Source organism: Apodemus sylvaticus, chromosome 7 (genome assembly GCF_947179515.1).
Source record: "Apodemus sylvaticus chromosome 7, mApoSyl1.1, whole genome shotgun sequence".
Lineage (NCBI taxonomy): Eukaryota > Metazoa > Chordata > Mammalia > Rodentia > Muridae > Apodemus > Apodemus sylvaticus.
In genome coordinates, this window is record NC_067478.1 from 27,287,461 (window position 1) to 27,303,511 (window position 16,051).

At 40.7% G+C, this 16,051-nt stretch overlaps 1 protein-coding gene across 3 annotated transcripts in view; it reads left to right on the top strand.

The window, feature by feature from the left end:
• Nucleotides 1–16,051, top strand: part of Rasa2 (RAS p21 protein activator 2) — a 110,010-nt gene that overhangs the window by 41,311 nt on the left and 52,648 nt on the right. For all 3 annotated transcript variants that reach the window (XM_052187601.1, XM_052187602.1, XM_052187603.1), the window contains exon 5: nucleotides 2,775–2,851. In XM_052187601.1, the coding sequence (XP_052043561.1) occupies nucleotides 2,775–2,851 (77 nt within the window). The remainder of the gene's footprint in view (nucleotides 1–2,774; nucleotides 2,852–16,051) is intronic.

Consider the following 16,051-nt stretch of genomic DNA (forward strand, 5'->3'; position numbering starts at 1 on the left):
GGACTTGAACTTAGTACAAGGAGATAAGAATGGATCAATTCGCATTCTTCTGCATGCTGACCTCTAGTTGAACCAGCACCATTTGTTGTAAAGGCTATCTTTTTTCCACTGGATGGTTGTAGCTCCTTTGTCGAAGATCAAGTGACCATAGGTGTGTGGGTTCATTTCTGGATGTTCAATTCTATTCCATTGATCTACCTGCCTGTCACTGTACCAATACCATGCAGTTTTTAACACTATTGCTCTGTAGTACTGCTTGAGGTTGGGTATACTGATTCCCCCAGAAGTTCTTTTACTGTTGAGGATAGTTTTAGCCATCCTGCACAGCTGAAGATTTTGTCTTTATGCATTGTATTTTGCCTGTTTTTTACAAACCTCTGTTTCTGTGCATTTTTTGATACCGGGAGACAGCAGCTGCTCTAAGGCTCCTTTTTATGTCTGCAGCTCTCTCACTAGTGCCTTTTTATGTTATCTTTTTATTTATCCAATTGATGTGTTTTTAAGAGTTTTTGAATCAGTGACATAATATCTTTCATAGGTTTTACTTTCCGTACTGGGATTCCAGTCTCACTAGTACATGTACCAGGCTGGTTTGCCTGTGTCACGTGTCTCATAGGCTCTCCCCTCCTCTCTACTTTATCGTGAGTATTTTCTATTGATGAGCCTTTCTCTCCTGTTTATTCTTCTTTAGCTGCAGCTGATCTGATGTTAAATATATCTCATTTCAGTTAGTTTATTACTTAGCTCTAAAGTTTTAATTGAATTCGTTTCATAGTTCCCAGTTATTTGCTAGATTTTTCACTTTATTTTCTGTTAGAATAAAAAGGTAAAATAAACAAAAAATAGGTGGTACATATTGTGAGTTGAGGATGGCCAAGACTAAATAGTGAGACCGTACGTTAAAAAAAATTTAGATAACTATTTTAAACTCCCACTCTACTTACAGTCTTCTGTTCTTGTCATATGCACACGTGTGTGTGCACACACACAGACATACACGTGTAATATTAGAAATTACTACATAGTAACCTTTAAGGTCAGTATCAAAAAGCAGAAGTTGCGAATGCTAAATGCAGGAATAGTAAAAGACCTAGTTTGTAAGATATGTATGGTTTTATCAATATTTACACCTAGATTTTTTTCCTGGACTTCTTATTTCTGTTCCAACTCCACATGACTGCTCATTTTCTCCTGGGTGCCTTTTGTTGTATTAGAGCTCACAGCTGTGTTGCTCATCTTGCCGTTGTCGTCTAAGCTGAGCTTCCCAGACAGTGGTCCCGAGAGCCAGTCTCATGGGCCCAGTCCATGTAAAGTAGTAAAGGCGGTCCAGATTATATTCCTGGAATGATGTCTGAAAGGACTCTGACGAGAAGCTGTAACTAGAGCATAAATATCCCTATCCCTGATTCTATCACTCAGTACACCAGGCCCTAGACATCATACCCCAAGATTTCCACTTGGCACTGTGGGAATTTATCTTGTCAGCTATGTGGTGATAATACAGCACTAATTGTTAACTGGTTTAGAATTACTCATCGCCAGTAAGTAGAAGAGGTAACCACACTCTGGATGATGTTGTTTCTAAGCTGGCTCTTGAGGAAGCTGATAGCTTGAATTCCTTAAAACTTACTAAATTACACTTTTAACTCATCCCTTACAGCTGTGTATCAGAGTGAACTCTGTTTTATTCCAATCTTTCCATCAATGCTTTGACTGTAGAGTGTCACTCTTATTGTCTCCCTGGCTGACAATGTGATAGTTGTGAGCTTCTGGTCAGTAGTGATGGTGTCTTACACAGCTGTTCCTATCTATTCCCATAGTACTTCCTAAAACATAGCAGATATTACATCAGTCTTTAGTGGTTGACAGAAATATATTTTTAAAAACTGATTCTTACTGTCTTTAACTTAATTTCATAGCTTTAGAAATGAACTTCTTTTTATTTTTTCCAAAAATATAAGCACCATCTTTAAGGAAATACTATGGTCATTGCAGTATATAAACATTTATTAAGCAGGGTATACAGTTCCTAAATTTCTACATGTCGTATTTCATACAAATATTAGAATGTTTTTGTGAGAGGATTTTCCCTGTCCAATCACACTACAATATTAGGGCAGCAGGAGGCCTGTGATTAGACAAGGGAGGCGGAGCTAAGAGTTGGAAAGACAGAGCATCAGAGGGAGAAAAGGGAGGCCAAGATGGAGGTGGATGGACAGGAAGAAGAACCTGAACCAGCGCAGCTTTAATTAGCCACAAGTAGTTTTGATATTAAATGATAGAATAATTGGGATATTTGTCTTATCTAGCTTTTATCATTATCAATTGGTTCTGAAATTATTGTACTGGCATCTAGTGAATTGAGAATTTATCGATACATAAATCTGTTTGGTTAATTATAAGCTTCTAGAGTTGTGTTTTTACTGGGTTGATGGGTGTTGTGATGGACGGTCGCTGTGGGCTGGCTAAAGAGTTGCAGGCGGCAGTAGCTGCGGGAAGCCTGCTGGTCCAGTCCCACCGGGGAGTTGGCGGATAGAGAGCAGCTGGGCACGGAGAGTTGGCAGATTCATTTTTTATATTATCCACATGTTTTCTCTCAGAACTTTGATATATACTTGGTGATTATTAGCCATTTTATAAGTAATGTATGCAGAGACATGTAATAGTGGTTAGTAAATAATTAAGGATGTGTGCCATTTGGATAAAAGTACATTGTAATATTTTGTTAGCAAAATTAAATAGACTGAATTTGATATGTTTTCTTTTTGTCATAGGGAAAAGTTCACCTTGAGTTAAAATTGAATGAATTGATAACAGAGAATGGAACTGTGTGCCAGCAGCTTGTTGTACAGTAAGCATATCCTTCTTATTCATTTATTATTTTTGCCAAAACCATCTAGAAATAATTCTCTATTTAATGTTCTTAGACTAAATTTCTTATTTTAAATATTTTAGAAACTTCAAAATTAAACTCTAATACATCATTTCTTTACCAAACTGATAATCCAGTTTATGGTGAGTCATTAATTATTCACCTAAGTTGTATTGAATGTGTTTAAGTTAAGCAACAAATCTGTATAAGCATTAAGGTGTGCCAGGGCCGTAGAAAAGAGCTCCTGGCTTCCTGGCCGCGGAGACTTAGGAAGTGTTTTCAAGGGATGTCTTCTTCGAGCACTCAGTCACTACACAGAGCTTTAGGGACCCAGGGATCAGGGTGAGGGGGTCACACGACAGGACGCTCAAACTAAGTGACCACCCGAAGATCGCCAGCACTTTCTTTCTGTGGAGTTGTGCGTAGTCTGACTGTGTTGTGAAATTCATGCTCTACCCATGTCCTGCTTCTTGCCTCCGTAAGCTTCCAAGCATTTCTCATTCTGGAGCCTACTGTGTCTTTGCCTCAGCTGATATCTCAATGTCCCCTGAGGTTATGAGGTTCATACCCACTTACCGTAGGGCAAGGAATTAGAGAAGTTGTTACTTTCCTATTGCTGCTCCACACTGTAATTCACTCTCCTAATGAGGAAAGCCCCAATTCCTTGAAGCATTGCCTTTCTTTGTTGTGTGTACTAACACTGTATGATCTGAGGTGTTCAGTTTTTTTCTGCTTTTATTAGCTATCTTGAATAAATAATAAAGAGACTAAGTGATTTTTTGCTATGTGTGGATGAATTGCCAAAACAATATGCTTGCATTTTTCTAAAAGCTTTATAATAATGATAACTTTTAATAGATTAATAAAGTAATAAAGTTTTCCTATTTACTTACATTTTTGTCTTATTGATTTTCAAATTCAGTTTGCCTATTGAAAATAGTCCAAAGCCAGGCATTGTGATATGTGCCTTTAATCCCAGCACTCAGGAAGCAGAGGAGGTAGATCTCTGTGACTTTGAGGCAACCAGGACTGACTGTAGAGAGAGTTCTAGGATAGCCAGAGCTACATAGAGAGCTCCAGGACAGCAGGACTATAGTGAGAGTTCTAGGACAGCCAGAAATACAGAGAGTTCTAGGATAGCCAGGACTATATAAAGAATTTGGGGACAGCCAGGGCTACAGAGAGAGATCCTGTACAAGAAAAAGACAGTCGAAAAATTGTATGCAGACTTTAACCCCAGATTGAGAGCCAATAGTGGAATTCTTTCGATAAGGCACTTCTCCTCCCTTCCCTGCTTGAGTTTGATTATTCTATCAGTCATTTGAAGTACTGTTAGTTGTATTAGTTTGTTTTATTTGCATACTTGTTTAGGTTTTTCTCTTTGGTCCTTGGCTTAGTTTTTTGTTTTTTTTTTTTTTTAAGATTTAGTTTTTATTTATTTGTATTGTGTGTTTGTGTGAGTGTATGCCATACATGTATAAGTCCTTACAGAGGCCAGAGGTGTTGGATCTCCTGAAGTTGGAGTCACAGGCTGTTGGGAGCTACCTGATATGAGTACTTGGAACTTAACTGGGGTCCTCTGGAAGAATATCAAGGACTCTGACCTACTGAGCATTTGTCTGGCTCCATGTTGTTATTTTTTAGGATGTAGAGTATTAGCATGATTTCAGAAGAAGAAATTGTATCAGAAGGCAGTATTCATAGATGTGGTTCAATCCCCTCTTCCTCATACCCAGCTCTAGGCAACCACAATCTGATTTCTGTATCTGTTTTTAATTTTTCCAAAATGTTGGTTGGATTTCCCCATATGATGCACTCAGTCCTTCAGTCTGGCTTCTGTTACTTTACTCAGATTCAATTACATTGTTGTGGATAAGAGTAGGGAATCTTCTTTCTGGTGCTGTGTTCCCTGATGCTAGGCACACAGGGTTAAGTTCTGCTACTGAGCCAAACCCCAGCACATTATTTTTCCCCATAACTTGACAGACAACCATTGTACATTCTGTTTAAATAAGCCCAGTTTCACACACTTAAGTTTTAGGGCTAGATTTTAACTTTGGACATTTATTTTAATTTTTTTAACTTGAGATTATGGATTTACAAAGGTAGTACGAACAGGCCTTTGTGCTCTTTACTTAGTTTCCCTCAGTATTTACATGTTGTCTGACTAAAAGAAATTTGTATTCATACACTTTATTACATGCATAGATGTATGTAACCACTACTACAATCAAATACAGTCCATAATGTCTTCTGAAAGCTTCCATTCATGCTACCACCTGACAGGAAGACTCTGCTCTATCACTAGCCCCACTCTTTCCAAACCTCTTTCCTGTCTCCAAGTCCATAACATTGTCATTTCAAAAATGGTGTGAGAGCTGGAACTGTCACTCACTGGTAGAGTGCTTCCTTAACATGCCGTGAGGTCCTGTGTTCAGTCTTGAGTAAAACACATACAGACATATGCACAAGAAGTAGGAGAAATAGAATCTAATTGTGTATAGCCTTTGAGATTGGGTTTTTCGTACAAATCTGTATGAATTATGTGTAATCTCTTGTATATAGACTATATCACTTTTAAGTCATTTCTGGGGAAGGAAGTAGTGCTGGAGAGATAGCTCTAGAGTTGAAGAGCACTCGCTGCAGTTATAGAGGACCTGGGTTACCGCCCCGGCTCACAGCCGTCTATAGTTCCAGCTAGAGGAGCCTAAGAACCTTGTCTGGTCTCTGTAGGCACCAAGCAGACATGTGGTGAACAGGCATGCATGCAGACAAAACATTCATTCATACACATAAAATAAGAATAAATTTTTAAAGTTATTTCTGGGGCTGGAGAGATAACATTGTGGTTAACAATGTATACTTCTCTTACAGAGGGCCCATTGAGGTCCCAGTGCCTATACTAAATGGCCGACAACTGCCTGGAACTCAGTGCATTGAAAGCTATACACCCGTGGATACATAACATCCTCCTGTACACATCAGTAAATAATAGATAAAAATATTTTAAAAGAGCCATGTTCTGTTCTGTGAATTTTTGCCATTTATTTTTAATGTAATTATTGATAGGCCTAATTCTGTCTTGTTTCTGTGTACTGTCTTCTATTTCCTGAACTTACGTAAACATAAGTTAAAATTATGTTTTTATCTCGAGTCTTTTTATATTTATAAACTGTCTTATTACATAGGTTCTTTTTTTTTATTCGATATAATTTTTTATTTACATTTCAAATGATTTCCCCTTTTCTAGCCCCCCACTCCCCGAAAGTCCCGTAAGCCCCCTTCTCTTCCCCTGTCCTCCCACCCACCCCTTCCCACTTCCCCGTTTTGGTTTTGCCGAATACTGCTTCACTGAGTCTTTCCAGAGCAAGGGGCCACTCCTCCTTTCTTCTTGTACCTCATTTGATGTGTGGATTATGTTTTGGGTATTCCAGTTTTCTAGGTTAATATCCACTTATTAGTGAGTGCATACCATGATTCACCTTTTGAGTCTGGGTTACCTCACTTAGTATGATGTTCTCTAGCTCCATCCATTTGCCTAAGAATTTCATGAATTCATTGTTTCTAATGGCTGAATAGTACTCCATTGTGTAGATATACCACATTTTTTGCATCTACTCTTCTGTTGAGGGATACCTGGGTTCTTTCCAGCATCTGGCAATTATAAATAGGGATGCTATGAACATAGTAGAGCATGTATCCTTATTACATGGTGGGGAATCCTCTGGGTATATGCCCAGGAGTGGTATAGCAGGATCTTCTGGAAGTGAGGTGCCCAGTTTTACATAGGTTCTTTTAAGTGGTTGCTTAGATATTAGACTATGTGTACATAGCGTATAACCTCCTGTTGTCAACAGTTCACCAGTTACAGACATCTTGCCTCCTCTACTCTTTCCTCACTCCCATTCTTAATATATTTTTGTATTAAACATTGAGAATTATGCCAGTGTTAGAATTATTTACGTCAGGCATTTAACTTAATCCAGACAAAAAGGAAAGCATAATATTATTTACACATTTTTCTCTGTCCTCATTCCTTTCTTTCTTCCTGAATCAACATTCCTTTTGTCATTCTGTTTAAATATCTCCCCCACCCTTTTTTCCCATTCTTCTATGGTAGATCTAGGGTAACAAATGCTCCTCATTTTCCTTCTCAGAATGTTTAGATTTTTCTCTATCTACATACACAAAGTAAAACTAGCTCCTCCCTCTCACTATCTAAGCTTTGGCTGTGTGTATGTGTGTGTGTGTTGGTAGGGGGGGATGATAGCATTAGTTGTTTTTTGTTTGGTTGATTGGTTTTGGTTTTGTTTGGGTGTTTTGTTTTTCTGCTTTTTGGTGGAGGAGCAAATGGACCTTAGCTTATGAAGGTTTCTTCTGCTGGGCAACCTATTGCTTGCTCTCCTTTGGAGGCAGATTTCTGAAAGACATTTTGTTTAAAGACACAGGAGTTTGGGGAGTGGTGTATGCACAGGATTATACACAAATGTGTACAATATCAAAGTTGACCAGTAGACACTTATATGATAAAAAATTTTACATATCTCTCACAGTTTAGTACCTACTAGCCATGTGTGACTGTTGAAGACTTAAAATATGGCATATGTGATTGATATTTTTTAAATTTTAATCTAATAGCTAAATATGGTTAGTAGCTACAGTATTACCATAGTTCAAATAGAAAACAGAAAACCTGGAATTCTTTTTAGCAATGGCTTATTCAGGGATAGCATAAGGAAAGTATATGATGAGGCTAGAATATCTTATGAAATTAAAAAGTAAGGAAATACTTCAAAAAATATTGGAGAGATAGATATAAATGAATGAGAGACATTGCAATCAATCTGAATGAACTTCAGATGGCCAATTGTGGGACAGTTTCAATTTTGAGGAGAGCCTCAAACTTAGTATTAACAATGGACCAAAGCTTGAAGAATAAAATAAATATTCATGAGTCACTACTGAGACAAATAAACAACACTGCATAGATACAGTGGAAGTAACTACTACTTTTCCTTATAATATAATTCTAATTAATGAACTTCGGAAGGACGATGGAGATTGACTCAGCACTTCAGCACTGGCAAACACCACAGTAATAACTGGGATCAAGCAGAGAGACAAGTCTCCATACTCTCAATTACATACGGATATTCAGAAAGCTTTGATCAAGGAAGTAGGTCCAGAATAGTTGTTCCAGAGCATGGGGAAGATGTAGGGAAGGATTGGTAGGAGGAGGATTGTTAATGAGTACAGAGCTGCAGGGTATGAGCAATAATTTCTAATAATTTATAGCACAGTAGGATGATTATGAGTGACAACTGGATATTTCAGCACAGCTAGTAGAATTTTGAACGTTCCCCAAAGAAATTATGTTTAGGTATTAGATATGCTAATTTCTCTGATCTGATCACTACACATTTTATACATATATATGTATATGTATATATGTGTGTATGTATGTATGTATTGGTCTGTGACACCATATTCATAGGTATGTACAATTACATGTCAGTTAGAAATAAAAGCATATATGGTGACTGGAGAGATGGCTCAATGGTTAAGGGCATTGACTCTGTTCTTCCAGAGAATCTGAGTTCAAATCCTAGCATCTACATGGCATTTCACATCTGTGGCTTCAAGATCTGACATTCTCATGTAGACATACATGCAGACAAAACATTTGTGCACATAAAATAAATAGGTAAATAATTAAAAATAAGAATAAAAGTATATAATTAAAATATAACTAGAGATCTGGAAGGATGGTAAAATGGTTAAGACTACTTGATACTCTTTCAAAGGACCTAGATCCTGTTCTAGCACCTAAATGGTCGGTGGCTCACAGCTTCATTTCCAAGGGGATCTGATACCCTCTTCTGATCTTCCCTGGTATCAGATGTGTAGGTGGTATACATACATACATGCAAGTATTCATAGAAATAAATAGCTAAAGCACAGTAGGATGAGAAGTATCTAAGAGTACTATGTATGTTTGCCTAAGTATGATTGTATATTTGCATAGTCTCAAAGAATCCTTCCATACAGTTATTTCATAGATAGTTATTTCATAGCATATCTGGTACTTCTTGGTACTGTGTACAGAAAAGAACACCGAGCTATCTCATTTAACAGTCCACCTCCAGTAGATAGACGTGGCCCCCAGGGGAGAGATGAAGCTACCAACCCACCCATCTTCAAAATTTTTTGACCCAGAATTGTTCCTATCTAGGTCATTTAGGTCAACCCTAAAGGAAATTTAGGGTCACAAATGGAGCAGAGAGTGAAAGAAAGGCCATCCAGTGTCCAGCCCAACTTGGGATCCATCCCATGTGCACACACCAAATGCTAACACTATTGCTGATGCCATGTTGTGCTTGTATACAGGAGCCTATCATGGCTGTCCTCTGAGAGGCTCTACTAGCAGCTGACTGAGACAGATGCAGATACTTACAGTCAACATTGGACTGAAGTCAGAGACTCCTTTGGAAGAGTTAGGAGAAGGATTGAAGGGAGCTGAAGGGGCTGGCAATCCGATAGGAAGACCAACAGTATCAACTTACTGGGACCCCTGGAGCTCTCAGAGACTAAGCCCCCAACCAAAGAGTGTATATGGGCTGTTGTGCCCCCCCCTGCCCCTTGCCCACTCTGTACTACCTTGTCTGACTTCAGTGGGGGAGCTTAACCCTGTAGAGACTTGATGCCCCAAGGAGGCGGGATGCTGGTGGAGTGAGGTGGGTGGGGTGTGAGTGGAGTGGAGGGATGGGGGAGCAATGCTCAAAGGCGATGAGGAGAAGGGAATGGGTTGAAGAACTCTGGGAGGGGGGACTGGGAAGGGGATCCCACATACGTATATATACATGTAGTGGTATTCCTGGTTGTCAACTTGACTATATCTGGAATGAACTATAGTCTACAGTTGGAAGGCTCACCTATGATCCTAATCTGGAGGCTCAGAGATATAAGTTTCTGACCTGGATTTTGGCATGGAGATCTTGAAGCATAGTGGCTATGAAGTCCAGAAGATTAAGACAAGGAGATCTCCGGTTCAAGATCATCTGGGATTAAAGGCATAGAGGCACACACCTTTAATCTGGGCCACACCCTCTGCTAGAGACCCACAGCTTTTAATCTGGGCTACACCCTCTGCTGGAGATCTATATAAGGACATTGGAAGAAGGAAGATTTACTCTGCCTGCTTGCCTCGTGGGACTGAGCAACTGCTAGATCCTTGGACTTCCATCCACAGCTGCTGCTGCCCATGTTGGGGGAGTTGGACTACAGACTGCAAGTCATCGACAAATTCCCTAACTGTATAGAGACTGCCCATATATTCTGTGACTCTAGAGAACCCAAACTAATACAGAAGTTGATACCAGGAGTGGTTCTAGAGGAGCAGAAGTATAAGGATGAATGTTTTAAAATTTTGGAGTTGGTTGGTTGATCCACTAGCACCTTCAACTACTGAAACCTCTCCAGATAGTCTCCCTCCTGGGAGCTCGGAGAATATTGAAGACCCATGGATGAAACTATATTTCAAGCTTAAAGAAGCTAATGCCTTTGATTATCTTGATGAATTATGTGATTCAGTGGTATACAATACTTTCTCCAAGTTGGGGAAAAAAATCAGAAAATGATTTTGCTGGCTGGTTGCTCTTAGCATCTCGGGAAAAACAATGAAGGAAAGGAAGGAGTTGTGTGATAAAAATTGAAGAGCTCCAGACTCAAGTAAACAATCTAAAGGTTGCTAAGTGTGCCCTTGAAGAGAATTTACTCTCTAGCAGCCATAGAGCTCAAGTAGCAGAAAATCAAACTGAAGCCCTCATTATAAGGTTGGCTGAATTACAGCGAAAATTTAATACTCAACCTCAGAGGGTATCAGCAGTTAAAGTAAGGGCATTAATTGGCAAAGAATGGAATCTTATAACTTGGGATGGGGATGTGTGGGAAAACCCTGTTGAAACTGAGAATTTTGAATCTTCAGATTTGCTCCACCTGAAGAAGTAGTACCCTCAGCCCCACCCCTTGAAATAATGTCTTCTCCACTTGAGGAAATTAATCCCGCAGAGCCTGATAAACCAGCAGTGACTTTTGCTGACAATACTGTTGTTTCTCAGGGCCCACCAATAGTTTCTTATAGACCTATAACCAGACTCAAGGCAAAGAAGGCCCCTAGAGGGGAGGTAGAAAGTATAGTCCATAAGGAAATACACTATACTAATAAGGAGCTTAATGAGTTTGCTAATTCATTCAAGCAGAAGTCTGGGGAATATGTGTGGGAATGGATTTTAAGGGTGTGGGATAATGGTGGAAGGAACATAAAACTAGAGCAGGCTGAGTTTATTGGCATGGGCCCTCTGAGTGGAGATTCTAGGTTTAATATGGAAGCTCGCACAGTTAAAAAAGGTGTCAAAAGTTTGTTTGATTGGTTGGCTGAAGTATTTATCAAAAGATGGCCTACTGAAAAGGAGTTGAAGATGCCTGATATCCCTTGGCTTAGTGTTGATGAAGGGATTTTAAGGCTTAGGGAAATTGCAATGCTAGAGTGGATACGTTGTGTAAAATCTAATCCTCCACAGTGGGAAGATCCGGAAGATATGCCCTTCACCAGTCCTATAACACACAAACTGGTGAGAGGGGGCACCAGCACATTTAAAGAGTTTTATTCTTGCCCTTTTCCTTGTGCCAGACCTTAAGAGTTGGAGATGCTGCTGCTCAATTAGATGAATTAAATTCAATGGGTTTAATTGGGCCCTGAGTTAACAAGGGCCAGGTGGCAGCATTAAATCGCCAGAGACAAGGTGATCATAGTTATTATAATGGACAACGTAGACTAAACAATGGTTATAATGACGTACCCCATAATGGGCAGAGAGGTGGAATTTATAATGGTATGACTCATTTAGACGTTTGGTGCTGGCTAATCAATCATGGTGTTTCCAAGGATGAAATACATAGGAAACATACTGCATATCTATTTGATCTGTATAAGCAGAAAAATCCTTAAACAAATGATAGAAAGGCTGCATTGGATCGTGGCAAAAGGCAATCTCAGCCAATGAATCAATTTCCAGACTTGAATCAGTTTACAGATCCAGAACCCCTTGAATGAAGGGGTGGCCAGGTTCCCCTGAGGAAGGATCTTGATAAGACACCTAAAAGTTTTGCTGTTAGTCTTTCTCCAATTCTTCCCCAGAGGGACCTATGGCCTTTTACAAGGGTAACTGTACACTGGGGGAAAGGAAATAATCAGACTTTCTGGGGGCTATTGGATACTGGTTCTGAATTGACACTGATTCCAGGAGATCCCAAGAAACATTGTGGCCCTCCAGTTAGGGTAGGGGCTTATGGAGGACAGGTGATTAATGGAGTTTTGACTGATGTGCGACTCACAGTAGGTCCAGTGGGTCCCCGAACACATCCTGTGGTCATTTCCCCAGTTCCAGAATGTATAATTGGGATAGATATACTCAGAAATTGGCAGAATTCTCACATTGGTTCTCTGACCTGTGGAATGAGGGCTATTATGGTTGGAAAGGCTAAATGGAGGTCTTTAGAGTTGCCTCTGCCAAAGAAAATAGTGAATCAAAAACAATTTCGTATTCCTGGAGGAATTGCAGAAATTACTGCCACAATCAAGGACTTGAAAGATGCAGGGGTGGTGGTTCCTACCACATCTCCCTTTAACTCTCCTATCTGGCCAGTGCAGAAGACAGATGGATCATGGAGGATGACAGTTGACTATCGAAAATTAACTCAGGTAGTAACTCCAATTGCAGCTGCTGTACCAGATGTAGTTTCGTTACTTGAGGAAATTAACACATCTCCTGGAACCTGGTATGCAGTTATTGACCTGGAAAATGCCTTCTTCTCAGTACCTGTCCATAAGGACCACCAGAAGCAATTTGCTTTCAGTTGGCAAGGCCAGCAGTATACCTTTACAGTTTTGCCTCAAGGATATATCAACTCTCCTGCCCTGTGTCATAACTTAGTTAGAAGGGACCTTGATCGTTTGTCTCTTCCACAAAATATCACATTGGTGCACTATATTGATGATATCATGCTGATTGGACCAAGTGAGCAGGAAGTAGCAACCACTTTGGATTCATTGGTTAACATATATGCCTATCAGAGGATGGGAAATAAATCTGACCAAGATTCAAGGACCATCTACTTCAGTGAAATTCTTAGGAGTACAGTGGTGTGGGGCATGTAGAGATATTCCTTCTAGGGTAAAAGATAAGTTATTGCACCTGGCCCCTCCCACCACCAAGAAAGAAACACAGTGTTTAGTGGGTCTATTTGGATTCTGGAGACAGCATATTCCTCACTTAAGTGTGTTACTCAGGCCTATTTACCGAGTGACTCGGAAAGTTGCTAGCTTTGTATGGGGCCCAGAAGAGGAGAAGGCTCTTCAACAGGTCCAGGCTGCTGTGCAGGCTGAACTACCACTTGGACCATATGATCCAGCAGACCCAATGGTACTTGAGGTGTCAGTGGCAGATAGAGATACTGTTTGGAGCCTCTGGCAGGCCCCCATAGGTGAATCACAGAAGAGACCTTTGGGATTTTGGAGCAAAGCTCTACCGTCATCTGCAGACAACTACTCTCCCTTTGAAAAACAGTTCTTGGCCTGCTATTGGGCCTTAGTGGAAACTGAACGTTTGACAATAGGACACCAAGTTACTATGCGACCTGAACTGCCCATCATGAGCTGGGTGTTATCAGACCCACCAAGTCATAAAGTAGGGCGTGCACAACAGCAGTCTATTATCAAATGGAAGTGGTATATTAGTGATTGGGCCAGAGCAGGTCCTAAAGGCACAAGCAAGTTACATGAAGAAGTTGCTCAGATGCCTATGGTTTCTACTCCTGTTACAATGTCATCTGCTGCCAAGCATGCACCTATAGCCTCATGGGGTGTTCCCTATGATCAGTTGACTGAAGAAGAGAAGACTAAGACCTGGTTTACTGATGGCTCTGCCCGTTATGCAGGCACCACCCAGAAGTGGACAGCTGCAGCATTACAACCCCTTTCTGGGACAACCCTGAAAGATACAGGTGAAGGAAAATCTTCACAGTGGGCAGAACTTCAGGTAGTACACATGGTATTACAGTTTGTTTGGAAGAAGAGATGGCCAGATGTACGATTGTTCACTGACTCATAGGCTGTAGCCAATGGATTGGCTGGATGGTCAGGGATGTGGAAAGATCACAATTGGAAAATTGGTGAGAAAGACATCTGGGGAAGAAGTATGTGGATAGATCTCTCCAAATGGGCAAAGGATGTGAAGATATTTGTGTCCCATGTAAATGCTCACCAAAAGGCGACTTCAGCTGAGGAGGAGTTCAATAATCAAGTGGATAAGATGACCCGTTCTGTGGACAGTCAGCCTCTTTCCCCAGCCATCCCAGTTATTGCCCAGTGGGCACATGAAAAAAGTGGCCATGGTGGCCAAGACAGAGGTTATACTTGGGCTCAGCAACACGGACTTCCACTCACCAAGGCTGACCTGGCTATAGCTGCTGCTGAATGCCAGATCTGCCAACAGCAGAAACCAACACTGAGCCCCAGATGTGGCACCGTTCCTCGAGGTAACCAGCCAGCAACCTGGTGGCAGGTTGACTATATTGGACCACTTCCCCCGTAGAAAGGACAATGCTTTGTTCTTACTGGAGAAGATACTTATTCTGGTTATGGATTTGCCTTTCCTGCACATAATGCTTCTGCCAAAACCACCATCCGTGGACTCACAGAATGCCTTACCTATCATCATGGTATTCCACATAGTATTGCTTCTGACCAAGGAACTTATTTCACAGCCAGAGAAGTGCGACAGTGGGCCCACAATTTTGGAATCCACTGGTCTTACCATGTTCCCCATCATCCTGAAACAGCTGGTCTGATAGAAAGATGGAATGGCCTTTTGAAGACCCAGTTACAGTGCCAATTAGGTGACAACAGCATGGGGGGCTGGGGCAGAGTTCTTCAGAAGGCAGTATATGCTTTGAATCAGCGTTCAATACATGGTACAGTTTCTCCCATAGCCAGGATCCATGGATCTAGGAATCAAGAGGTGGAAAAGGGAATAGTTCCTCTCACTATCACTCCTAGTGACCCTCTAGGAAAATTTTTGCTTCCTGTCCCCACAACTTTAGGTTCTGCTGGCCTAGAAGTTTTGGTTCCAGAGGGGAGAGTGCTCCTACCAGGAGCCACAACAAACATTCCATTGAACTGGAAACTCAAATTTCCCCCTGGCCATTTTGGGCTTCTAATGCCCTTAAACCAACAGGCTAAGAAAGGAATAACAGTGTTAGGAGGGGTGATAGGTCCAGATTACCACAGGGAAATTGGATTGCCTCTCCACAATGGAGGTAAGCAGGATTATGTCTGGAGTGCAGGAGATCCCTCCCCTAGGACGTCTCTTAGTACTACCATGTCCTGTGATTAAAGTCAATGGGAAACTACAACAGCCTAATCCAAGCAGGATGGCAAAGGGTGACCCATCAGGAATGAAGGTATGGGTCAATCCTCCAGGAAAAGAGCCAAGACCTGCTGAGGTGCTTGCAGAAGGTGAAGGAAATACAGAATGGTTAGCAGAGGAAGGTAGTTATAAATACCAGCTAAGGCCACGAAACCAGTTGCAGAAAAAGTATTATAAGTAATATGAATGCTTCTATCTTATTTTGTTAAGGATACATTTGTCTTTCTTCCAATTCCTTTAACATCAATTGGTATTGAGACCCTAAAAGAATGTTCCCAAGGGACATTGCCCCTTTGTAAATTTACAAATACGTTTGCGATTATACGAGGAATGGTTATATCATGTTAGGCGTATTCATGACCTTGTTATTGTTTCATGTGGACATGAGATATTATTTGTGTCAAGTTGACAAGAGGTGGATTGTAGTGGCTATTCCTGGTTGTCAACTTGACTATATCTGGAATGAACTATAGTCTACAATTGGAAGGCTCACCTATGATCCTAATCTGGAGGCTCAGAGATATAAGTTTCTGACCTGGACCTTGGCATGGAGATCTTAAAGCATAGTGGCTATGAAGTCCAGAAGATTAAGACAAGGAGATCTCCGAGTTCAAGATCATCTGGGATTAAAGGCATAGAGGCACACACCTTTAATCTGGGCCATACCCTCTGCTGGAGACCCACAGCCTTTAAT